At 40.9% G+C, this 26,618-nt stretch overlaps 2 protein-coding genes and 1 non-coding gene across 4 annotated transcripts; 1 reads left to right on the forward strand and 2 right to left on the reverse strand.

Moving 5' to 3' along the window:
- Positions 1-10,879: 10,879 nt before the first annotated feature.
- LOC118404791 lies at positions 10,880-19,058 on the reverse strand. The gene is made up of 9 exons (XM_035804136.1): positions 18,847-19,058; positions 17,231-17,373; positions 16,328-16,446; positions 14,970-15,518; positions 14,094-14,223; positions 13,111-13,315; positions 12,238-12,317; positions 11,593-11,709; positions 10,880-11,169 (listed from the first exon to the last, which is right to left on the reverse strand). Exons 3-9 carry the CDS (start codon positions 16,439-16,441, stop codon positions 10,964-10,966), a joined length of 1,401 nt encoding a protein of 466 aa, XP_035660029.1. The 5' UTR covers positions 16,442-16,446; positions 17,231-17,373; positions 18,847-19,058; the 3' UTR covers positions 10,880-10,963.
- Positions 19,059-19,507: 449 nt separating this feature from the next.
- On the reverse strand, positions 19,508-19,580 carry Trnaa-agc. The gene has a single exon. It is a non-coding gene; the product is annotated as a tRNA-Ala (tRNA).
- A 58-nt stretch (positions 19,581-19,638) lies between these two features.
- On the forward strand, positions 19,639-26,193 carry LOC118404776 (MORN repeat-containing protein 2-like). 2 transcript variants are annotated; one of them, XM_035804110.1, is made up of 5 exons: positions 19,639-19,903; positions 23,927-23,974; positions 24,193-24,243; positions 24,713-24,956; positions 25,662-26,193. In XM_035804110.1, exons 1-5 carry the CDS (start codon positions 19,897-19,899, stop codon positions 25,768-25,770), a joined length of 459 nt encoding a protein of 152 aa, XP_035660003.1. In that variant the 5' UTR covers positions 19,639-19,896; the 3' UTR covers positions 25,771-26,193. The 2 variants fall into 2 exon arrangements, with proteins under 2 accessions (XP_035660003.1, XP_035660002.1); XM_035804109.1 differs by lacking the exon at positions 19,639-19,903 and adding an exon at positions 22,843-23,768.
- Positions 26,194-26,618: the final 425 nt, after the last annotated feature.

A 26,618-nucleotide genomic window follows, 5' to 3' on the forward strand; every position in this document is an offset into this window, starting at 1 on the left:
TAAAAGAGCGCTACTATGTTGTTGCTAATAGTATGATGTTGATGTTTTGTTAGTGGCATCTTATTTTCTGGTTTTGTTGCCTCCATGAAAAATGGAGGTATTGTTTTTTTTTGTGCGCGCGTGTGTGTCTTTATTACATCAGCATGTATGATAATATTTCTGTGGGTAGGTGTTGTAGACCACTAATTCAACGAGTTTGAACCTCCGTTCGGTCGACCTTGGTACTGCAGTTTAACTTCCGTTGTTTGTGTCGTATGTTCTGGATATGTCATGGTGTTTTGGTGGCACATAGCTTTTTATGTAAGGACACGTGGTGTAAGTTTGGACCCCCTAGCAGCTTGCTTTGGAACTGCAGGGCGGAGTCTTATTGGTAGTGTTATCCTTCTAGTGATATTTAGGTTATTCTTACTCATCAAATTATCAAAATCACAGGATTTTCAATGTTAGGGTGTTAGGACACATTTTGCTACTGTAACATACCCACATACCACACCTTCAAACCATGTTTCTACATGTTTGATTATTTGTTTATGAAAAGAAATTATAGCAAAACAAGCAATTACTCCTACGGGTTATCTAGCTAACGCAGTGTCTTTAGACTTATATCTGTATGTACATGTTTTCTTTGGCAAATGGATTGCATGTATCATTTATTTTATGTGGGCATACATACCTATGCTGTATCTATATGATTTATGAAACAGTGTTCCTCTTCGATCTGGATAAACTGGAATATTTGGAAATCATCGAGTTATTTTGTTAGGCTTGAATGTTGTTAACATGTTTGAAAATTGACATTTAAATCATTAAGACCTCAGGATTTGTGATTCAATGTTTTAAGACATTCTACTACTATAACTCTAACTATGCCCACTCATCACACTCCATCTACCACACACAACGCCACAGAACAGTCGGACGCTGAGGGTTTCAACACTTAAACATTTTATTACTATTCTCCAACCTTAACATTTCTTTGTTCTTACAGTACAGCATGCATGGTGGTGCCAATATCAGTCATATTTCAGCTTGTCATGCCATAAAATGTTCACACTTCCACGACTAGCTTCTAAATACAAAATAAATACAAAACGTATAATATGCATTCAGCATACTACATGTTTGATATTTTTGTGTACGGTTATAGAGCTTAAAATTGTATCATAAAATACTACATTCTTAATCTTTCACTCATGTTTACATTACCATTACAGTATTATTCATTCTTATACATCACAGATACGTGGTGTTCCAAACCACCATGCATTTATCAACATCAAATCATTAAGGTATACATTAAGTTAGCAGTGGTGCACCCTATCGGTCATATTTTGTTTGTGATCTCATCAGACAATGTCCAAACTTCCAGTGCCAGCTTCACACAGAAACTACATTTCTCTAAAATGCATTTATGGTCATCAACAGCGATTTGATATGTCTCACTTAATATGTTTCAATTGATATTACAGTATCATTCAATGATTTGCACATGACTTAACATTTCATATTCACTGGTTGCTCCCAAGCAAATATAATTGTATTCATCACCATCGAATTTTTTTTTACATCATTAAAGTTAATGTGCATGGACAGTACCGCACAATATCAACATCACATCCACCATTTTTATGAGAAGCTTCATGCTTTCCTTTGATAAAAATGTTCATCTAAATGTACCAAAGGCAAAGCAACCATACGCTGAATATGATGTGTCATTGTCGGTATAAAATATATTAGTAGTACACATGACAAGATGTAACACTATCAGGTTCTATACATGACAAAAACTGTCAAAATAGTAGGTGCCTGCAGAATGTTTTCCTTACGAGTGCAACGGTACAAATACTTAAAATGTATATCACGAAAGATGATATTTGCAAGAGTAATGTATCAATTTGTATCATATTTGTTGCTGGACCACATTTATGACGATTGTCACTACTCAGATTCATACGTATGTCTGTAAAAGGCCTCGTGAAGTTAATAAGAGCCTTTGAATTATTGTCGACATGTCACAGTGCATATGATATATTGTACACAGAGTACAATTATAGACTGATTGTTGCAGTACATGTGATACATAGAGTACACTTATAGGCTGGATTTAACAGTGCACAAGATGCATTTACATACATTACAATTGTAGATTGTATACAGATTGTTACAGTGTATTTGACACCTTGGGCAAATAGTACATGATCATACACTGATACTTTGTCTATAGGGTACAGTTATAGAAAAATTATAACAATGCATCATGATACATTGTACATAGAGCATAATTGCAGGATTGTTGCAGTGTATATGGTACCTTGCACGTATAGTACAATTATACACTGATTTTTATAGCTCATGTGACACATTGTGTATAGAATACATCGGCACATTATCTGTTGAAAATTGCACAAGAGAAAAAGAGAGCATCCCCAAGAACTAAAATGTTATAACAGTGCATGTGTGATACATTGTACATAGAGTAAAATTGCAGACAGGTTGTTAAAGTGTATATTGTATTTTGCAGTCTTGCACATGGAACACAACCATAGGCAGAGTGCTACAGTGCATATATGATACATTGTACATAGAGTACAGTTGTAAACTTTGATATATATTGTTGCAGTGTATATGTCACATTGCACATAGAGTACAATTATACACAGATTCTTATAGTACATATGATACATTGTACAAGGAGTGCAGTTGTAAACTTTGATTGTTGCAGTGCATATGTCACTGATATATTGTACATAATAAGAATACAGTACAACTGGTTGCTTCACACACCAGTCATATCAATGGAATTGCAACTTGAATAACTTGCCATTGTCAGCCTTTTACATCAATCTTTGTTAGGTGACGTATTAATGTTCTAACATATATATCGCAGAAAGGTTAGCTGTAATATCAAGCTGAAGTCAAAACCACACAAGAACACGTTTAGGGTCTGTTGTCCGCTATACGTAGTGACCACGCACTGCAGTGTGCTTATAGATCACGCCAATATGTCTCGAGTTCGAATCCCAGTTGTTGTAGGCCGTCCCACGTGCGTGATACATGTAATGGTTGCACCCTCAGTCCAATAGATAACATGTTCAATCATGGTCAACTATTCCTATTGCATTTCTCTCGACTACGAGAGATAAACTTGTAAATAAAAATGAGAGGGGGGGCGGCAAGTTGTTAGGTTTCGTTTAGTAATGAAGCTGCGATTAATTGAGATATATTTCCTTTGCACAGCTCTTTTTTTTCAATACAAAAACCTAATTGATATTTGGGATGCTCTCTTTTTCTCTTGTACATTTTCCAACAGATAATGTATCGATGAATACATAATCAGCCACATGTTGTGGAATTACACTTCTGAATGTTTGTTTTGTTAAACAATATGGCACTCACTGAACCAATGCAAGTGTGCACACTTTCTTTGTTTTCAATATTTTCGGAATAAATGAAGACAGCTAACCACACCAAGAAGGTCAGTTGCTCATGTGATATCAAATAAAACAGAACAAGACGAGCGAGTTTTTCTTAGCGCTTCTGAAATTAGCTTTGTAGCCTAATTAAAGTCAGGCGTTGTCAGGAACATCATAACACATGTGGGTACAAAATTGAAAGAAATTGTACCTCTGACTTCCAATAGCCTAAAGGCTTTGTTAATCAGTTATGTTTCTAACGGTGTAGCTCTTTATCGATGTTGTGTGAACGTAGTTTTGGGTTACAGGCATGTATTGTGTGTATACAGCTTTACTATTGGTGCTTGGTGATGAAGTTTTGCCATCCTTATCTGTATAAATCACAGATGTCTTTAAGCTTGTTGTTGAAAAATGCTCCACACATGAACATAGGCATGACAGTACTGGCTATAGTACGACTAGTAACAATAGAAATAATTTCAGGGCGGTCCCTTTCTTTTACCAATGAATGTAATGAATATCATTTTATCATAAGATGCACATTGCCATTGTATAGACATTACAGAAAATCCATCATTTAAAAGTCATAAACATCAATTCTTGTTTTAGCATAAGCTAACATCAGTTTACATATAGGTTGGCACCACCACAATTGTCTTGTTTATATGTGTGTTAATAATACTTACTCCATTTTTATTTGATTGTCTAATTTGCAACAAGTATTTTACAACATATAATCTTTAACCAGGAAGGAGTATAACAGGCAATGTTTGAATAGAAAGAGGCTGTGTGTTTAGTTTTAGAGTCTTTGTTTAGATGGTGTAAATGGTATGCTTTTTCTTTGAAAAACAGACAAAACTAAAATGATTCGCACAGCCACTTCAAATGTAACAGAGATGCCATTCAGATGGTTAGTGTCTCTGTTATTCTCCTTCGTGGTTTCAATTTCAGAAAATTGGTACATTTATCCAAGGAAAATGGTTAAGATATTGTTAATTGTGTGTTCAATTGACCCAAATAATATGAACTACTATTACTACTACAGTACTACTGCTACTACTACTACTACTACTACTACTACTACTACTACTACTACTACTACTACTACTACTACTACTACTACTACTACTACTACTACTACTACTACTACTACTACTACTACTACTACTACTACTACTACTACTACTACTACTACTACTACTTCTACTACTACTACTCAATAGTGTCTACGGCCTCGCTGCTTTCCTGGGAAAAGCAGTTCAAGTTGCACATTAAAAACTAAGGAAGATAACTCCAACTCATATCTGCATCTGTTGGAGGGTTGTGCAATTTTGTGTGACCCCAATTTTGAGTGGGCCAATGATATACAAAATGGTAACATACGATTACATGTACATTTCCAATCTGCAGTATCATTTAGAGTACATGTATGCAAGTCTGCGTTAAACTTTATATAATTGTGATGTCTCAACATGGACAAGAAAGAAACATTCCCTGTCATTTCCATGATCCTGCCAATTTGAATGCATGTTGTTCTTTTTTAATTCTTTCTTTTTATCTGTCTTTCTTTATTTTGCTTGACATGTTTTGTCATTCATATGGTCTCTATGACTTTGGCCTTTGCCATATACATAATAAATTACGCAGTACTGTCAAGATAGCAAGAATGCAGATTTAAGAACACTTTTTTTCACTCCATGAATCGAATTAGACTGTTAAGAAATCATTTTAGCATATTGGGGAAACAAAAAAAGTTCATCCAAGCTGCACTTATTTCATCTCGATTGAGTCAGTTTGATTTGAAATTGTTTTTGAAGAATTAAGAGAAAAAGAAAAAGAAAAGGACAGCAAAGAGTAAAAGTTCAAAGACCTCATACCTTCGCCAAGCGGTACTGCCACGCATGTCTTCTAAAGGTTTATAATTGATAATGTAAATTATACGCTCATTTGCATACACTATATCAGTTGATGATTTTCTATACCAAAATAACACACCAAGTCGTATCGATAGCAAATGAGGCTATCTATTGTAGCATTTTGTAATCAATTATGCAAACGAGAATCTGATTTGCATGACTTATGGCCGGTGATTGTTACCTTAATCAACTTCCAAGCGCCGCAACTATCCAACCATATAGGTTTGATTTTGTTTTGCATTTAATGATTTTGTTGCAAAAAATCTTTTTCGTCCAAAAGAAGAAAAGATATTAACCAGCCGTCTGTTTCTAAGACATCCAGAGAAGGTTTTGTTATTGTTTTAAGTTCTGTCATAGAATTCCGTTTTCCCCAAAGAAATAACGTTTTTGCAATGGTTCAGAATATGATGGTAGAAATGTGACATATAAATTTCAAACAATGGCCGAAAGATTGATTTTGGACAAATTTCGTTCAAGACGTTTTTTGTATTCACTGGATCTCACAGTGAGCCGGTTCATAGCTGTTTGTCTCGGGGGAGTCTGGGGTGTCATTTATTGCCTCTCTATGGTCATTCTGGCTGTAGGCAGCTGCCGGAGACCTGTCAGCACTGGCCGCAGGGGAGGGGCAGATGTAACTGTTTCCCCGACCGGTGGCGGGTCCTCTACGATGGTTTTCATCATAGATGGCAGACTGAGTACCCGACTCACTACTGGGCGAGGTGGGTGTGAAGTTGCAGACTACCTCGCTACGGTCATTCTGGTCATATGTGCTGGACAGGGTGTTCTCTTGGTCAGCGGTCAGGGCAGGGGAGTTGTAACAAGGTGCCTTGCGGGAACCCTTAGCGGCCTCTCTAGGGTCATTCTGGTCATATGTGCTGGACAGCGTGCGCTCTCGGTCAGTGGCAAAGGCTTGGGAGTTGTAGCAAGGTGCCTTGCGGGAACCCTTAGCGGCCTCTCTAGGGTCATTCTGGTCATATGTGCTTGACAGGGTGCGCTCTTGGTCAGTGGCCTGGGCAGGGGAGTTGTAACAAGGTGCCTTGCGGGAACACTTATCGACGCTGGCATTCTGCTGGTAGGCAGAGGACTGGGTGGCAGCCGGGTTGGGGAGGATGGATGGGTGCTGGTAGCACTTTTTGCCGGACTTGTCGCGACCATTGGGGCCATAGGCAGCCAGGATGGCGCCTTCCCTGTTCGGTGTCTGACGAGGGCGCTCGGTGCTGTACGGGCGGGACGGCACGGGGTGTGTCTGCGCGCGGGCGCGGCCTGCATACGCTGCGCAAAGCTTAGCCTCTCCGTACGGAACGGTTTCTGACTGAGAAGAATCTGCCCTGCGCAGATCAGGGTGGTCCGCGAAACCACCCTCAGCGTAAGGGCTGATGACTGATTCTGAATCATTCAGGCTGTCGTGATCATCAAAACCACCCTCAGCGTACGGACTGATCACTGACTCATCCATGTTGCCTTGATCTCCTGAGGGGTTACCTGGAGCTTTGCGCCTGAGCCTACGCCAGATGTACACGACACATTTCCGAACTACCAACACTGCAAGTGGCAAGTACCCGAATGGAGCTACGTACACAATGTACCACAATATGTCTGCAATGCCATCATCGCTCGCGCTTGTGGACAGTGGTGTAGTGTTGATTGTGAGCGGCAGTGTGGTGCTGATGATGGTTGAGAATGGTGTGGTGTTCATGAGTGAGAGCTCTGTGGCTTGGGGTGTTGTTATTCCAGAGTGTGCGCGCTCGCTCTCCATGAAGACGGCAGTGTGGGAGCCAGTTGCCGAAGTGGCAGTACAAGTGGTGTTCTCGAAGGCCAAGGGTTCGGCGGTCTCAAGCCAAAGGGTGAATCTGGACCTCCCCATGTAGTTGGAACACAGGCTATCATTTCCTGATTCCCCCAACACGTTCTGTGGACCCTCACATTTCACCCAGCCCTCGGCCTTCAGGTCGGTCACCACTCTCACGGTTAGGTTACCTGTCGGCAGACTGTCGTGTGTGGTCGTGTTTGTGTCGTACGTCATGTCAACCTCGTGGTGTAAGCCGTTAGGGAAGGCAAAGGACACTATGGGCGATTGCTCCCAGTACACGTCGCCAACAGCTTCGTACTTGTACGCGGCGCTGCGTTCAACATGCACGATCACCACCAGCGGCGCTGGGCAGGGCAGTGATATGGGATTGACTGGCGCGGGAGAATTTAGGTATAGTGCCGAGGCGGGACAGCTTGTCGTGGAGAGAACCCGTATTGCCGAGATGAACCGCTGTTTGAACTTCAGGTTGTTCCCCTGGTGTTCATACAGCTGGTCATTCGCGCAGGTACAGCGTGGAGGATTATCCAGGGTGATTCTCTTCGATCGCAGCGCCCTATCTTCTAACGCAACGACGGCAATCGCATTTCCACGCGCCATGAGACTGTATGGAAATGTCGACCTGAACCACCCGCCAGAGAGGAAGGTCAGCCTGTTTCTCGCCAGGTCTAGGTTGGACAATTTCGTGTTTGTGCTGAACGCACCTGCAGCAATGTGGGAGATTCTGTTACCCTCTAAGTTCAGGACTAGCAGCCGCTCAAGACCGTGGAACATCCCCGCGCCGATCGCTGTCAGTTTGTTCTCAACAGCGTGGACATATTCTACGGACTTGATCGCCTGCAAGGTCCCGGGTGGTACGTTTGAGATAAGATTGGCACTTACGTCAATCCAGTGTGGTCGCACTCCCCGGAACGTGTCAGGTGACAGAGTCAAGATCTGGTTGTCCACAAGGATGAGGTGAGACAAGCCGGGAAGCCCATCCAAGCAGCCATCCTGTATTAGATAGCGCATGAAGTATAAGGTAATGGAAATGAAAATGTCGTATCAAAGAGAGAGAGAGAGATTCTTCGTCTAAAAGAAAACAATTACCGCTTTGAAGCTAAATCTAACAACCCGTAAGTAAGAACCGTACACATTTTTTACCGGGCCAGAAAGCACATCAAGAAAGGAAAGCAAAGGGACTATTTTTTTTTTAATTGAGAGACATAATAATCGATCCAAAACATAGCAACAGAATATTAGGAATACATGTTTATATTTCTAAGACCTCACCTCCAGATGTGTCAGGTTGTTTTCAAACAGCAGCAGCTTTTTGAGACCCTCCATCCCAGCAAACGTGCCGTTCCTCAGAGTCTGGACATTGCTCCGCCAGATGACCAGGGTAGACACCTGTGGCAACTTAGCAAACGCCCCTCCCTCTATATCCGTTAGGTTACAACCCACAAACCACAGCCTGCAATATCTACCACAGGGGATCTGAGAGAGGACCTCTGCCTTTTGCGTGTCAAGCTCACCAACGTCGTTGTCAACGATCATGATGTTGGTTCTGAAGGGTGGTAGGGAAGGGTTCTGGGTGGGACCCCCCTGGGTAGGCATTGTTTCATTTGAGCAGACCTGACAGGACTGGTACACCTGACTCAAAGCAACGGTCACAAAGGGACCATTGTAGCTGTATGCTTCACGTGGATATTTGGTCCACTTGTACCGGTACGCTCCAATGTCATACCGGTACTCATGACCATCACTACGGCTGTCGCCTACACCACACTTTGCCACTGACACCTCACGGCAGCTCTGCCAGCTACCTGCGTCTATACGTGACACCAGGAGCTGCAAAAGCAGCAACAAGCAGACTTTTGCCATCAGCTTAACGGCCATGATCCAATTCTAACACAGCATAAGATTGATAGCAACAATATACAGGGGCAACGCTATAGCATTATACTCAACTAGCCAAAAGAAACAACAAAAGTTTTACCGTTATACCACAGGACATGGGCAGCGCAGAAAACAGCCGTGCTACCTGCAGTGGCGCAACAGCGCTCTGGCTCAACAAGATGTCCTTGCTTCGTGATTAAGTCTTAGTTATTTGTAATAAACAAGCGCTGGCTTCCCGAAGGACAGCAGAAGCATTCTTACCCCTCAGGTATTCACGTTGACCGTGGTTCGCCATATTGGTTCTTATTAGTCTGAAAGAGGGAAACACGGAACGTTTCAATGATATTCTTGTGATAAAATTTGCCTGTGCTATCCAGTCTTTGTCTTTTACAATCGATAAGGTTGACTGTTATATAATTGATGTACAGCAGACACGAAAATTTCGGTTTGTGGAATTTTTATTTGGAGAACAGTTAAGATTTTTTTGTTATGAGAGAACACCAGGTTACTGTTGTTAAAATAAGATAAAAGATTTGTCATGGGCTCGAATGAGCCTGTTGAAATGATATACGGTAATCTTTTCAGCTGGTAATTTTCCGAAACGTACACGACTTCCCTACGACTGTCTCTAGTGTGTTGTCGTGAAGCTGTCGTGCCACTGGAATCTTATTTCTCCTGGTATAGCAGCATTGGTAGTGTCACGCTAGATGGCGTTTTTGCGACATGTCAACTACGTCTACTTACACTGAAGAACCCATGGCTTAGATATGATCTTTCTTTAGGCGTTTTAATTGCGTATTTAATTTTGTATAACAGATGTGAACACCTGAGGAAAGCAATTAAAAGTGATTAAGAATCCTGAGCTCCTATTGGGCTAATTTTCATAGTGATTAAGAATCCTGAGCCCCTATTGGACTAATGTTCATAGTGATTAAGGATCCTCAGCTCCTATTGGACTGATTTTCATAGTGATAAAGAATTCTGAGCCCCTATTGGGCTAATTTCCATAGTGATTAAGGATCCTGAGCTCCCATTGGATTGATTTTCATAGTGATTAAGAATCCTGAGCCCCTATTGGACTTATTTTCATAGTGATCAAGAATCCTGAGCTCCTATTGGACTAATTGTCATAGTGATTAAGAATCCTGAGCCTCTATTGGTAGTTCTATGAACGAGAATAGTTTCTTGAGTTAGAGGTGAAAGGACACAAGCTCTCGAGAGCCCAATAAGTCACACGTGTAAAACGTTTGATAATAAGACACATTCAGACAGAATCAAATTTAGGCGAGAAGCGACATTCGTTTTTAAATGACACTATAGATAAGTAAGCTCCCGTCAATGGCAGATTTTACACCCGTGAAATAGAAAAATTCGGCCGACGAATTTTTTCTTGTTCAACGTACATGTAATTATCCGCACCAGGCATTACTCTGTGATGGAGGTTAACCTCCGACGACGGAGTATTATGATCGGTAGATGTGATGACGAGTGTTCGCATCTGTATCTCTATGTTCCGTATGTTGCCGCACTCGTATGTAGTTTGGCATGTTGTCTGTATTCAGTTGCGCGATGATACATTTTTGTCTTTCGTTGAACATGAAAAAAAAATCATTCTTATATATGGCAATGATCTTTATGCATGTTTTTGCTCATATGGGCTAAATGCAGTAATTACATAAACGTTTCTGTAAATTAAAGAATCTTTACAGTGTCAGTGAGAGAGACAGAACAACTAAGGCTATGCTATACTATAAGTACATCTATCGTTTCCAAATTGTCAAATGTGTGTAATGCTATACTATTCTACAGTTTACATGTCTTTCCTCTTTTTGAAACAAGTGTATATGAATTCACAGAGTATAATGTAATGTATAATGTATTCCCATATTGATGTATGATTCCCATTCATGTATAATGTATACTTATAATGTAATCCGCGCTACTTATTGCTAGTTGCTGATATACGGAAGGAAAGAGAGGTTATGCAAATGGCGAAGGTTGGTGGGGTTGGAGAATGTGACTCTCTGGGTTTCCATGGAAACCGTTGCTATGACATCGGCGTTGGGTGGGTCCACCAGCCGGAGCACGTGGTAAAGAACGCCGTTCTGTTGGTCGAGGTTGATGACGTCGCCGCCGTAGTAAGATTGATAGCGGTCTGAAAAGAGAGAGAAAAAAAAACACCTAAATCTTTTGGCGACGCCTTAGGAGCGGAGCCTGCTTTATTTCTGTCGTTGTTGATATGGTGGATCAAAATGTCTTGCCAATGCCTTACGGAAAGGAGGCATGCAGACCCCATGTACATGTTGATTAAGGTGCGCTCTCACTGCACTTGCGTCAAGCTTGAGTAACTGCGGGGTTCGTTCACTGCGTCACTGTACATGTTTGTTATTTTCTCCAATTTTTTTTATAATTTAGATATTGCGTAGTACGTAAAAGTATGACTCACAAGACGTCAAAATACACAGAAAAGTAAGAAGATTCGTTCTTCGTCTCTGAAATTCGTTGAGTATCTTTCGAACCCCGCAGTGACGCAATTGCAAGCGTGACGCAAGTGCAGCGAGAGGGTAACTCTACGTACCAGGCACAGCTATGACCCACAGGGGTTTGATGAGACCCAGTTTGGGGTCCACCGTCACAAGGGTGTACGTCACCTGCCGATCCAAGAACAACCCGGGGGATACGGCAACCAGTTTACCTGGACATGAAGCAAATAAACAAAGGTATAAATCAAGAAATCATGACCACAGCATGTCAAGAACCAAGATATGCAAGCCGTAAGTCCTTCTGATTGCAGTACCAGGTAAAGCCGCCAGGTGGCCCATAATCTGATAATTCCCCTCCCTGGAACACCTACCGACATGTCAATAATCATGAAGATTTATCTACAACTTCTCCAATTAATGCTCTAATTACAGGCCCTAGAACCAAGCGCCGACTGGACAAACTTTACAAATATACTAGAGTCAGCAACCACTTAAAAACTGAGGGAAAATGATTGCTAAGGACATGGTTGCTCGGGCAGGGTCGATTTAACCTCGTTAACTGAAATGGACAGGACTGTTTCAATGCGGTTTGTAAATTAAGGCGACCAGGTTTGACTAGTTTGTCTACCATCACAAAATGGTGGACAAACGAGGAACTGGTCACGTGACCAAGTAACGCTCCCTTATTGGCCAAATCGGTAATTTTGAATTACCACCAATTACATAGTTCCGTTAATTACCTGTCTTCTGGTAGAAGTGGATAGAGGAGATGGTGTAGTTATCCACATCTAGTTGAGCGTAAGACATCTTCGCCGGCTTCCTGTCAGAACAAGAATAGACAGAAGAGAGGCTTACAAAACAGGTGCTTATAGATAAGGATAGCATGGAATACATTCAAACGCACTCAATTTGAGCAGCTGCTCCTCCAATGGCAATTTTAAATGGAAATTCAAGCAGGGGTTACGATGGTTGTTAGGGAATATTCCCTACCCTATTTCGTGAAATGGGAGTCCGAGATTCGTGTAAAATATCCTTCCCAATTTGTGTAAGGGCCCGCTAAGGGTTTGAAACTAGGTACTAGGTCCTCGTTTAAAGGAAAGCATCAGAAAATTTTCAATTCATTATTTTCCAGCAGTTTACTCATTAAAAAGTTGATTTACGTCAATTTTTACATTAATCCGCCCAATATGACCCTGTAGACACGTTTGAACTTCGCGCTTTCCTCCCCTCTCCCGCCGCGCTGGCCGATGACGTAATGGCCTCGTTCTGATTGCCTGCGCTTTGACGTCACAAATCAGAATTGAAACTTCTGGCCATGCCAGCCATTTGTTCGGGGAACCTCGATCCCTTCGGCGGGAAATCTCAACCGTCACCATCAGTTCCTGTGACTCAGTGTGAGCGTCCCCACAAACCGGCTGTTAGCCAATCAGAGAACAGGCCTTTCAGTTTTCAAAAGAGATATTGCATATATAAGGGTCAGCTCATTAATATTCATAAGCATGGCGGTCAGGAACTGATGGTAACGGTTGAGATAGCAGAGTACAGACAAGAGGCAGTTTGTTGGCGCCGGCCGTTGGATGTCTCTGCGTAGGAGAATAAAATAATGTACTCACACACTGAGATCAAACGTGTATATCCTGGCATCAAGCGTGTCAGGCGCGTTCTCATTTCCCATCAGAACGTAGAGGACGTTTTTCTGCGTGTCGGCGGTGGCGCAGAGGTAGTTTATGTACAAATCTTCCGTCTTGCTGGGGTCGGAGTACAGCTCCTGGTACGAGCCGTCTTGGTCCAACAGTCCGACTCTGAACGTAAAAGTACCTAAGAAATGAAAAGAGACTATTTTTCCTGACTGATATGAATGGCGTCCACTGTCCGGGCCAGATAGATAAAAACAATTCGCGCTATGGAGCCTAAACCTATATACATGTATATATACCCGACCTTCTTTCTGACATGAAATAATTGGCTTATCATTGGGGTGGATCGACAACTCCCTCTTAAAAACCAGGGGCTGGATTGCGAGGAGCTCACAATAGGCCCGGCTAAATCGCAAGGGTCTGGAGCGGCTGTCATTCGGTGCTTACTCAAGTGACCTCATAACTACAATGCTATATGCCACACAACTATCTAGACGATATCGATAGTATGCCTAGGACAAAAAACACAAAACCGGAAGTTCTCCTGTAATTACAAGAAAGTAACCAGGTAGCCCGTGGTCGACCAGGAGTCTTATCTTCCTAATACTACCCACATACAGAATATCATTGCAATCTATTATGCTGTCAACGTAAAGTCACATATACACACAGATAAACGGCACCCAAAAATATAACCCTCTTGGCGATAGAAGTAAATAAATGCACAACTCCTATGAAGGGACGAAGTCCAAAATGCAGTTCATCAAATATAAAGAGCATATTATACGATTTCAAGAAATCAGAGTTCCATATATAGTACAAACAACACTTCATGAAATTCATTATTTAAGCTGCTGTTTAAAGATTACGTTTTTCATGAAAGCATGCTTTACGTATCCTTTACGCAAACTTAAAATATGCTTATAGATTAGTTTCCGTGTAAGGCAGCTCTGCAGTACCTGGTTTATCTCGCACCATGTCCATGTTAAACGTCAGCATAGAGCCTAGGCCGTTCGTTGTCATAGCGACGATAGGTGACATCAGTGCTTTCGGGTCCACTGCCTTCTCCATAGCGTTCCCTGTTGCTGCCTGGAAAAACAAAGCGTTCGCATGCAGTCATCACGTGATGATGACGTGCGATGACAAAAATTACGCCATCGTCACGTGACTGCGTCCGCCATGTTGATGGGTCAATTCAACTTGGCGGCCGCGATTTAAAGATGCGCGAGGTCCTAATGCTAGATTTGTACCTTTAACTCCACCATGCCATTTTGTTTGTCTTCATAACTTCTTGATGTAGTTAACCCTTGACCGACTGGGCTCCGAAACCATAAATGTGTCCCGTTGGACTGTTAGATACGAAGAGAGGACTACGTCAAGGGGTCTATTTGTCACCGGATCCCGTGTTGATTTTAACTGCGAGTCTTTATAAAAAATTCAGGAGCCCGGTCGTGCCCCAAAATAGCCCGGTAGCTGCAAGTTGTCCCAAGAGCCCACGCAGGGGTCAAGACAGAAAGTGCAGAAAAACAGTCCGTTCGGAGGGGCCCCTTTTTTCAAATAAAAAAAAACACAGGCTACTCTTCAAGCAGGGGTTAGGCTTCGGCTAGTTTTTGACGTTTTTAGGCTACTAGCTAGTTGGGCTAACTGTTTTCTTGATACGTCTCGCGGTCCGATAAAAGCCCCTAAACGTAAAAATAAGTCTGAGTCTAACCTCTGCTTGGGGAGTACCACAGGCTAGTTGGGCATGGCTAACTGTGCGCTCTTAAAGGCAGACTCAATAAATAAATCGATAAATACGTCGGAGACTGATTAGAGGATAGAAATCATTCACCTACCTCGATAACCAAAAGCGTGTCAGCCACCGCATCCAAACTGCTGGACTTCCCGTGCTTCATCGTAAACATCAACTTACTCTCCTCACTGTACCCCAGCATTTGGTCCATTATAAAGTGGTTTCCCTGTGCTTGGGTCTGTGCCTTAAAGTTCTGTCGTTGACCGACGCTTCTCCTGCTCATGTTGCTGTTCTTCCCGAATCCCAGCATCTCGGGGCGGTAGCCGGACCCGACGCCGAAGTCGAACGTTTTGACGGGGTAGACCGCTCCCGTAACAGCGTCCACAGAAACAAGCTCACACTGCAAAGTGTCGAGCTCCGAGTAGGAAAACCCGTAAAGTCTTGTACTACCAGGCATGGTGGTAGGGTTGGGGGGAGGTTGGGGAATGGTAGGAGACTTTACGGGGAGATTGTTGAGTTGTTGAGAAGCGGTTTTGACGGTTAGGTTTTTGATGGCGATGTCGGCGCACTGGTAGAAGATCTGTTCCCCGGGTTTGTGTGAGTTATACCTGAATCTGAGCACGCAGTGGGAACAATGCACGCTTGGCATCACCTGGAAGGGAGAAAGACAAACATCTCAGAAAGAAAATGTACCATGTGTTCCAAAGTGAGCCATTTCACAGTCAAAAATTCGCATTCGTTATGAGTTGCAGGTTAAGGTCAAAGTTCAAGGTCTATGATTTGTAAATGATTCGAAAAAAAATTCACATGTATTTCAAAGTCAGCCATCTCGCAGCTCCAAATGCGCATGTACAGTGCCTGCAACGTTTCAACGTAGATGTTTGTTCGTTACTGATGGGCCTTAACCTATGACCTTACCCACAATTCCTTGCGATACTGAAACTGCAAGCGCGTATCCCTTTTGCATGAAACTCATATCATTCGATTCAGTGCTGAAATGTCTTCCATTCACTTGCTACTTTTTGGTACTTTTCGTGTCGTCATTTCGTTAGCGTTTGTTATCATAGCAGTTTCTAGCAAACACAGATATTCTATTTTTGGGGAAAATACACATTTGTAACATAACGTTATATTTTCTTCTTATCTAACGAAGATTTAGCTTTTTTATTTTTGTTTTTGAAGGGCCAGCAACCCCTTCTTGTAAAAAAATATACCGTTTATACCATTGAAAAGCCTTACTTGGTAGGATTTTATGTTAAGACTAGCATTTGACGGTGCTTTCTCCCCTCCTGGCTGGAAGTCTTACTTCTGGATATATAATGACACATTTTTCCTGCACTTTCCCATAGGATTATATTGCATTATATTATATATTGTATTGCTTGGAAATATTGTAACACTCCATATACACTACAATGGTTTGAACGAACGAATTCTCTTCATTGCGTCACTCTTATTTACCACAGGGATGGAGTAGTTGCGCTGGTGGTCCTGCGCGTGCTCATTCAGGTCTCCGATGACGGCCAACAGGTGGAAATTCTTCATATCCGTGACGTCAGACCAGGCCACGTCCATGTATCCTGGTGGGGGTGGGGGGGGGGGGGGGTAAATAATTATCTTCCCGGAAGGAAACATATTGGAAAACAAAAACTTTAACTTATTGTTATTGTTTCTGTTCTTCTCTAAACAAATAAGCCCAATTACCTGTACAGCTGTTACTACCACTGTTACTGCTACTGTTACTGCCATAGTTACTAAAGGTGAAGCAGTTATCCTGTTGTATTCGATTAGATAATATAGCAAGTGGCAGGACAGAGCTGGAGGGGCTGGTCGCCATGTATAACAGTATATTAATAAACAAATCAGTAGCTTTTTTTAATCATATTAGAAATATTCATTGTCAAAGAGTTGATTTTGTTGTTGTTCACGCTTTAGATTCTGGAGCGTTGTTGATAGATCCGTTTAGATATCGAGAATAACAGACCTCCCTTTTCACTGACCATTCAGAAACTAAGATTGAGTAAGAAAAACTCATTTGTAGCTTTTCTATGTCTTTACAAATCAAACTTTCTTTATATATTAATGCTACTTAAGTCCCAAGCAAACGTGTCAGTTTGATGAAAAAAGGAAAGAATTTAGTAAGATAGGGACAAAGAAGTTGCCATGATGGTATTTCAGTTAGTCTTTTGTAATCAAGCTATCCGCAGGCCGGTCAGTTCACTCCTAGGCCAATTAACTCCTACTAGACTTTTATTCCTATCTTTGCCAAAGTCCCTTATACTAGTCGGCCAGGCGGGAGTCTGGTAAAGACTCAGGCTACTCATCTAGTCGAAAGCGGGTCAGAGAAGTTGGAAAAGGCCCAACCTGGATAGCCGACTGTGTAGTGGTTGTAGTTCTGTTGCCAGAGAAGGGTGACCGCCGTGCTGCTCAGGTAGGTATGGGTGGGGGGGGCTCGCCGCCTCACCGCCACACGGGGGGCCGTGCCGGAAACACGTGTGGCTGCCGGACTAACAAACAAACAAACAAACAAACAAATAAATAAATAAACAAACAAACAAACAAACGATGCAAACAAGCAAATGGGCGAAAAAAGCATAACAGGAAAATAGGTTGATCAATCATTAGGGCCACTGAAACAAACATACAAACAAACAAATAAACAAACGAACGAATGAAATGATAATCAAACAAATATTTGGATGAAAAAAGCACACAGGAAAATAGTTTGATCAATCATTAAAGACACTGACTCTTCCTATGTGTACCGGACAAACAAACAAACAAACAAGCGAATGAATTGATAATCGAATAAATAGTTGGACGAAAAACGCACAAAGGAAAATAGGTTGCTCCATCATTAAGGTCACTGATTATTCCTGTGACTACGGGACAAATAAACATTCAAACAAACAAACAAACAAACAAACAAACGAAGGAATTGATAGGCTAACAAACAAATAGACGAAAAAGCACATAAGAAAATATGTTGCTCAATTAATATGGCCATTGATGCTTAGACACTAATTCTCGCGGCTACCGGACAAACAAACAAACGAATAAATTGATAAGCTAACAAGCATATGAACGAAAAGGCACACATGAAAATAGGTTGTCACTGATGCTTAGACACTGATTCGTGTGGCTACAGGTCTAATAAACAAAGAAACAAACAAATGTACGAATAAACACACAGAGAAATATGCTGATCAATGCCTCGTATCCATTGTTTGTCCTGACAAGGTCACTCACTTTGTCACATGCGCAGCGGTCATTGACCTTTTCTGCGTTTTTACGTCTCTCACTAATAAGGCCTATTAAAAAGTAGTTTCCTGTTATCCGACCGACTCTAGCAAAACCTACCGACCCTTGCCTTTTTTGGTCGACCGCTAGCGCTGGTAAGGAACATAAAATTTTCGATCTGACTTCTGAGTGATAAAAACGTTGTAGAAACGTTTTCTAACTTGTTCTCATTTCTCAGTGTTGCAATAGAAAGTGTGCTTTTACAATTCAACGTTATATCTATATAGTCAGTGTATGATGTTTAAAATACCAGTACCCTGATGCATTTTAGTTTTACATTATCAAACACTATCTTTTTTAGATCACTGCGGCAAGTAAAAAATAATCTCAACCTATCGAATCTATTTTCAGGGACGAAGAAGAAAGTAAGTAAGTAAGTCGGAGACATGACATTTTTTCTTAGGTCTACAGTCTTAAGTCAAGAACATTTTCCTGCTACTGACCCTCCCCCTGACAAATATTAAAGCGCACGGCACTATAGTGAGAAACCTAGCCTGGTATCCAGCCGTATTATAACTCCCGAGTCTCCTCTGTCCTTCCCGAGATTGGGGAGCTATAATACGACCGGATACCAGGCTATAAACAGAAACGCAGAGAAACGCAGAAAAGGCCAACACACAAATGACATGTTCAAGCCCACTAGGTACACCAGTTTAGACAATACCGGACAGTGTACGTACTTTTGAGATATCGAAGTCCCCTCTCTGTCGGGGCTCTATCACGCACAGGTGTCCATTTCCAGTACTCAGAAGTACCGCCAAAAACACCACCAGGGCGAGTGCCGTAACATATAGATCCATCCTACAGTAGAAAACCGTCTCTGAAAAAGAATCTTGTGGTGTTGTAGTGTAGCACCTGACTTCAGACAAGGTGGGATAGTCACATGGTTCGTCACGCGCCTGTATTGTGATTTATCATATGTTGAAGACTGGACCAAAGGTCGCTTTAATTATTAACCATAAACTTTAAGCAGATGTATGGTTGGAGATTTTTACAAGGTAATAGTATCTGCATTTTATTGTTGTGGCAATTGGGATTCTAATTTTCCCCAATCATGTTAAAAACATGGCTTCTATTCCTTTTCATCAGATTTGTATAGTGCAGGGTTTTCATCGCGAAAAGAATAGAAAAAAAAATAAAACATTAAATGCAGCACTTCAGTAAAGGATAAGTAACTGGTTATGCATTTATTTGGAAAGACAAAAAGGCGAAAAAACAGTCAGGAAATATTTTTTCTGTTGTTTGTCAAGAAGGAAATTAAGAGAGAAAAGATGAAGAAATGCGGACAAATTTCTAGTAAAAGGACAAAAAAAAAGAAGATTCTGGAAAAAAAAATCATTTTGGAGGATCCGGGTATCGATCCCGGTACCTCTCGCATGCTAAGCGAGCGCTCTACCATTTGAGCTAATCCCCCGCCGATGAAGTGGGCTCGTCCAAAAGCCGCCTGCTTTCTGCGCAGGACTGTTGTCTTCTCGGTCCCAGAATTGTCAACTTATTTTTCCTTTAAAAACATCACAAAAAACAATTTCAATACGAATTTTTCATGTTTTCTATCTTTATGCAAACAACTTGTTATGAAAATTCTATGATTTTACGGAAGATAGAGCAGACTCGACTGTGGACCATCGAAAGACCTAGGGAAGGAGAGTTTATTTACACAACGTCTCCATGGTAACAAAGATGGCTGCCGCACAGTGAACTCAGAGAGATACAGTACTTGCAGCAAGAAAATGCCAGGTTTGTCATCTTTTCGTCAACTCCTGTTGTTGTTTTCCTGCACCTATTAATAAATAAGATGTTTATGTTGACTCTGAGGTCCCTACATCTGGCCTGGATGCGTTTTATGCATTATAAAAACCTTTATTTCGGCATTGTTTACAGACCCCCCACCTGAAATTTGACACACAAATTCCCAAAACATTTGCAGACGATATTGTCGATAGATTCATTGACAATTTTATTTCAGCTTAAAGGGATGTATTGTAAGAAAATAAGGTCACTGTTTTGGATCATTTTTCTACATTATGTAATGAAGCGAGCTTGTTACACTGTACAGCAATATTCACAATGTATAAGTATGACTTAATTGTGCTGTGTGGATGTCCAGAAATATACGTACTTCCCATAGAGGCTTGTGTTGTCCCCCATGTTGTCCAACTTTCTGATGAACCATTGAACGCATTAGAACACCAATAGAATGCATTTGGTGGTTTGCTCAAATTGTTACTTAAAGTTTGTTGAAAGTCCTGCGAAGCTTTGAATATCTCCGATTGCAACAGTCAATTTGGAAATCTACGGCTGGCTTATGTTCGGGTAGGCTACCTGGACGTACTAGCAATTGATTTGGTTGCAGCTGGCTTTTATGTTGTTTTATACCAACGCTTGAAATGTGAGAAAATGATGCAAATATGTTTAAAATAAGTTTGCAATATCAATCTGGCTGGAGATTCTAAAATTCAGAATATCTTGAAAAAAAATTACAATATGTTCCATTTACATTAAATAATGAAAAAATTACACAATACATGAAACAGATGTACATCCCTTGCTTTACACCAATAGGGCAGATGTTTGACAACGCTCATCCCGCATACAAGGGGCCGCTGACTTTACGTTATCATCCAAAATGACGAGTTTATGCAATCCCTTCTGCATCAGTATCTCTATCGATATGGCCAGTATAAATTGCCCCTTGACGTAACATACCAGCTTCATAGTCACACGGCATGGCAGCAGCTGGTTATATTACACTGAACAACATGTCACACCTAACTTTTGCACAATGTTGTTTGAAGCTATCTAGTGAGGATGAGCCTACTGCACTTTATGGCAACAAATTCTACTCTAAGATAGTTCTACTTCTAGGAAAGAATGAGTATTTGAACACATCAATCCCTTTATTATGGTACTTGAAGGCATGGCTATTTCTTGTTCTTGTCTGAGATGGTTTAGAATACTCAGTAGTTGGTATACCTATGTAGGAGTATATCAGTCATTTTGTACATCATTTTGTACATCTCTGAACTACTCACTCACTCACTCACTCACTCACTCACTCACTCACTCACTCGCTCACTCACTCACTCACTCACTCACTCACTCACTCACTCACTCACTCACTCACTCACTCACTCACTCACTCACTCACTCACTCATCCACTCTCTCACTCTCTCTCTCTCTCGCCCTGGCAATGGTTTATCATTATTGTTGAACAATATCAATCTTTTCTTTGGAGAAGGATAATTATGATGCACCAGAGAGGTTACCGCTTACCGGGCCCTTGACCGGGGGTGGTCGTGGGGGCACTTAGCAGCTGAGCACACCTCCCTCCATCTCACCCTGTCGTGGGCCAGAGCTTGGGTTTTGGCAAGGGTCATTCCCGTCCACTCTTTGATGTTATCATCCCACTTCTTTCTCTGTCTGCCTCGTCACCAGAGAGGGCACAAGGAGAAAATTTTGAAAAGCAAGTTACACAGGAAAAATATCTCCACTACTAAAAAAATGCCAAATAAAAACGAACCAAATTTATCAAAAAACAAACAATTTACAATTTTTTCATGTTTTCCTAAATCATAATTCTTTCTGACCCTCTTGTATCAAAGTCTTTGTGTAAAAAGTCTTAGAGAACATATTATATTTGTTCAGAAAATTTTGTCATATTTCACTTTCTTAGTAGTATTGTTGTTACTTAGCTTTGTGTGCTATTATTATTAGCCAACACTAGTATTAGATTAGAATATTGTTTATGACTGTCCATTGTCACTATGTGTATACCATGTACATGTACTTGCAATTAGCCCTCGGGCACAAACTTGCAAATAAACTTCTTCATTATTTTGACTGCATAGTGCTCCAAACTTAAACTAATGAAATAAAACTATTTAACGTGCAACTTTTTTTATCACAACACTTAAAAAACTTTTTTGTGTCAAAAGTTTCAAAAGATTTAATTTGAATAAAGCTTGTATCCAATTAACAGGTGTTTCTTATATTTCTGTATACCTGCTTATAAGAAAGCACAGTCAAGTGGAACTGTTACAAAACAGTGTAATATTATAGGGTATGTATGGAGAACTATGTACAGTAACCGACACATGATATGTTTCTAGTAAACCTATGTATAAACATTACCAAGCCTGGGAAAGTAAAGTCGCTTTTAGGCATGTTTTGGGTTGGTATGAATACCCATTTATAAAGGAGTGACACTTTCAACCCACCCCTAAACCTTGTGGGATAGTCCAAATGCTTACACACAAAAGGCTGTGACATGTGTTGAAAAGTGGGTCATTGGATTTAGGAAGAGGGGGGATCAGGTTGCAGAAAGAGGACACCTTAATTTGATGATCCTAAAATACGGCGCTGTTTAAGTTAGATGACCTCGGAGCGCACCGCTGTCGGATGGTTGGTCTCCGTGACCATTTTGGTTTTGCCCGTGGAAGAAAGGTTTGTTTGCGCTGTGAGGGTGGTAAAAGAAATAGTCGAAAAGTGGACAGGTTGCAACAAAGGATCGTGCTGTTTCAAGGAGGATTTAAGTGACTTCTTCAAGTCTTCTTGAAGAAATTTGCTGGAGGTGGAGCTTTAAAGTTTCAAGTTGCTGTCTGCAGAAGCTAAGGGATTCTTAACATTGTGTTTAGGAGTTCCTGTCAACATTTCACAAAAAGTATAGCTGTGAGAATTTTTCCTTCAGTCACAGCGTGCCAGGATTTGGATTCTTGGACTAAAACGTACAATTCTATTAAGTTTTTTTGTTGAACAATTTCATCTATACAATGGAAAGAAGATGAACAGTTTTGCACGACGGCAAGAGGAGCACCTGATATAACTTGCAACCAGGATTTAAGCCCGACCTCTGTACAAGAGTTGCCAAGTACCTCCTCAAACATTGATTGTCGCTGACAAAGAGGGTCTGAGCTAGACTGTATTTGCTGTGGACTGAGGAGTCAACACACTCACGAGGATTACAGAAGATCCGGTTAACTAGTCACACAACAACACAGCCTGATCTCCAACTGGAGAAAACGCATTCAGACCGTTAATTACATGACAGTTCGCTATTCACATGCGGATTTAGGAGAAGTTTTAAACACTTATGGTACAAAGGTGGCTGCTGAAGTGAAATGCTGGGATATTGGGAAATCTGACATAACCGTTTTTCAAATTCCCACCAGTTTACTTAGCTGTGCGAATCCAGAAACGCCTGTGACAGAAAGCATTAGCACTGTTAAGATTGTGAAGAGAAAACGGAGCCTTGCAAATCATACTGCGTGTGTGTGTACTTGCTGTATTTCCTGAGCAATCATCAATGGAGTAGACATCCGTGAGAGTGAAATTTTGAAGACATAACATTCGGAAAATATACAGGAGTGCCAGAAACAGGCCTTTTGGCCAATTTCACCAACATGGCAGATGAAGAACTGGATAGACCACCGTCCACAGGAGCTTATGAGTACCGTGGTGACGACAAGCACGTGAAGTCCGGAAGCGAGTTCAGTTCGATGTCGGACAGCAGTCCAAGACGAGAGAGCCCCGGGCCGGTATTCGGAGTGAACCTGGATGAACGATCACTGCTAGAACGTGTGGACAGTGCTCTAAACAGGACAGGTGCTCAATGACATGTTTTTAAAGGCACCAAACAATTATAAGATTAAGTACATTTCAGGATGTGGCTATCGTACATGATAGGCTACTCACAGGACACAGATATTCTAACTTTTGCTTTCTTTTTGCGCTTAATTAACTTCTTTTCCGTTGTTCTACAGCAAAAGACAAGAAAGTGAAACAACCCTCTGTGGAAGAGCCTGACAAAGGTGGGAATTTTTGTAACCATTGTACTGTAACAGTTGTACTTTCGTTAAGTTTATACTTTTCTTTTATAACACAAACAACTTGTCACTGAAATTGGACATTAGGTATAGTTTTTCAAGGATGCCTTTGTTACCCCATTCCTGTACAATATACAGTAATGTACTTTATTGCTGTATCAGGTTTCTTTTTAAAGAACTGATGATGGTTTCTGTCCATGCAGGCCCGCCTCTTCAGAAAGGAGTCTACATCTTCCCAAACGGAGATAAATATGGTAATCATCATTTTTCCATAGTTTGTTAACACTAATGCAAGTCACTTTACAGTAACTATTTTGGACAAAACTATTCTCGTTTCTCAGACATATTTTTTTCAATTAGAAAAATTTAGTGAGAGGAGTCTCAGCAAGAAAAGAGCTGGTCAGAAGGAAGGCTTGAATTGAACTTTAATCACTGCCTAAAATTATATAACGTTCACCTTTATCTGTGGGGTAACCTATATCCGCTGTTTGTAAAAACAGGTTATTTAAGTGTACCAAGTGGTTGGATGGTGCTTTCAAACTACAATATTTTGAAACTATTGCAACTTGAAACCAACTTGATATCTCTAGATACTGTCGTTTTCAAATCAACAGATATTGGTTACCCCACGGAAAAAGGTGAACTAGCATTATAGGCTTTCTGCCTAGACACTTAAAGTAGCAGGAAGGATTTTGATCAAACTTTAAGCATTTGATTTTTCAGACGGTGAATATTCTCAGTCAGATACCGGGGTACTGGAACGAAACGGGATTGGAACGCACACGACGAAGGACGGCGTTGTCTACACGGGGCGGTGGGTGCAGGACAAGATGAGCGGACAGGGGAAACTCGAGCATCCGTCGGGCGCGGTCTACGATGGCGAGTTCTACAACAACACGTTCCACGGGCGCGGCAAGTACGTCTGGCCAGACGGATCCTTCTACGAGGGAAACTGGGAGGAAAACAAGTAAGTAAACAAAAACGAACCTCTTAACGTAGTGATAAGGCCACACCAATTTAATTTGTCGCTTCTTGGATTCGCCCTTTTCTTTCATAAAAAAAAATTAAGTCCCAAAAAAAATTATGGTAACAGGTACATGTATTAACGCTATCAGAAAACTGTAAATACACATAATTTCAGTCTACAAACAATACCTTTTATTCAGAACATTATATATATAGTAACATTATCAATATTCATTGCAAAAATATATGCCCATTATAAACTCCTCAGGCTGTAGTTTTTTGTGTTATTTAAGCTGTATATCTTCACCTAATAAAGACCTTTTGAAAAAATCTTAATAATTTTTTTTTCTGACCTGCCGGTGCAATTTTTTTTCTGAACAAATACAATAATCAGCAAATAAATTTGGTGTGGCCTAAAGATTAGATATCCACAAATGGTCACCAAGATGTTGGTTGGATAGAACACTAAGTCATGCAATTGGTTGTGTACAAAGAAATTCAATGTTATTCATTGCACCTGTCTGGTTTGGAACTGTCAGTTGCTTTTGGCTTTGCAGTTGCTACATGTATGGCAATTTTGATTGACAGCAGAGTGTACATGTGTTTGATTTATACAAGTCTGACAAACTGACAGATGACATTAACCAGAATATCTAATGTTGAGACCTAGATGAATATGAAGAATTCAGCCTTCTTTTTCTTTCAGGATGGAGGGCGATGGAGAGTTTATTGACACTGAGGGACAGACGTGGACGGGCACTTTCCGACATCGGGCAGCCCCGGGTCTTCGCTTCAAACTCAACTTGGAGATTTGATGGCTAATTGACGGCAGGCACCTTCCAAGATTTAACAGCCCTGGGGGCTGCTATGAGACTGCGTGGACAAAATTATATTATTTTCAAGCTTTAAATCATGTGGCTTGTATGTAAATATGGCAGAGTTGTCGATTTAGGGAGTAGCTTAGAACTACAACGGATTGTAAAGCTTGTACATTCGACAAAATGGCAGCAAAAAGTGCATCATGCACAAAAACTGTTGGCTGTAACAGTTACTTTTTTAATTAAATATTTGGGTTGTCCCTAATATTGACTGGTTGCTTGAATATCTTTTAAATGGTACTAGTATTAGTAAGCTTATTAACTCTTGAGATTATAGAGTGTTTGAAGCTTCGTACATATACGCAGTTGTGCATCCATAATGTTTTGCACAATTATGTAATAAAAGTTTTTAACACTTTTGAAGAAACAGAATATGTTTTTTCCCTGCAGTGGAGAGGAGTCATAATCTTGTACATTGTACAGTACTGTAGTTTTATTTTTTTACAGTGACCACTCTGCGACTCTACTCCATAGGAGTTTCCTTGTATGCCAAAAAGCATTTACCGGTACTCAAGCAACTGGATGTGATTTTGTAAACGATCACTGTTTCTAATCTTCAAAGTTTTCTTGTAGTCGTATTACTAAAAGTAACTGTACAACAGAACTCCTTTATCCGTGAGGTGACATTTATCCGTTGTTTTTAAAAACTGCACATTTAGGAGTATTAAGTCTGCGGACTGTGGTTTCAAATTTGCAGTTATTATATTTTCAAAATTTTCCGATTTGAAACCACTGTCCGTGACTTCATATCCCAAAGTATGTTTTTCTTACAAACAACAAATATA

This window comes from Branchiostoma floridae, chromosome 17, assembly GCF_000003815.2.
Source record: "Branchiostoma floridae strain S238N-H82 chromosome 17, Bfl_VNyyK, whole genome shotgun sequence".
Lineage (NCBI taxonomy): Eukaryota > Metazoa > Chordata > Leptocardii > Amphioxiformes > Branchiostomatidae > Branchiostoma > Branchiostoma floridae.

Bases quoted from the DNA above. Each gene is read 5' to 3' on its own strand.
- LOC118404791 (XM_035804136.1), bottom strand. From the start codon at position 16,441: ATGGACGTGGCCTGGTCTGACGTCACGGATATGAAGAATTTCCACCTG. The intron at 14,224-14,969 runs GTAGGTGAATGA...TTGTTTTTCCAG, and splicing joins ACACGCTTTTGGTTATCGAG to GCAGCAACAGGGAACGCTAT. The intron at 13,316-14,093 runs GTACTGCAGAGC...TTCATTTCTTAG, and splicing joins CATGGTGCGAGATAAACCAG to GTACTTTTACGTTCAGAGTC.
- LOC118404776 (XM_035804109.1), top strand. From the start codon at position 23,567: ATGGCAGATGAAGAACTGGATAGACCACCGTCCACAGGAGCTTATGAG. The intron at 23,769-23,926 runs GTGCTCAATGAC...GTTGTTCTACAG, and splicing joins CAGTGCTCTAAACAGGACAG to CAAAAGACAAGAAAGTGAAA. The intron at 24,957-25,661 runs GTAAGTAAACAA...TTTTTCTTTCAG, and splicing joins GGAAACTGGGAGGAAAACAA to GATGGAGGGCGATGGAGAGT.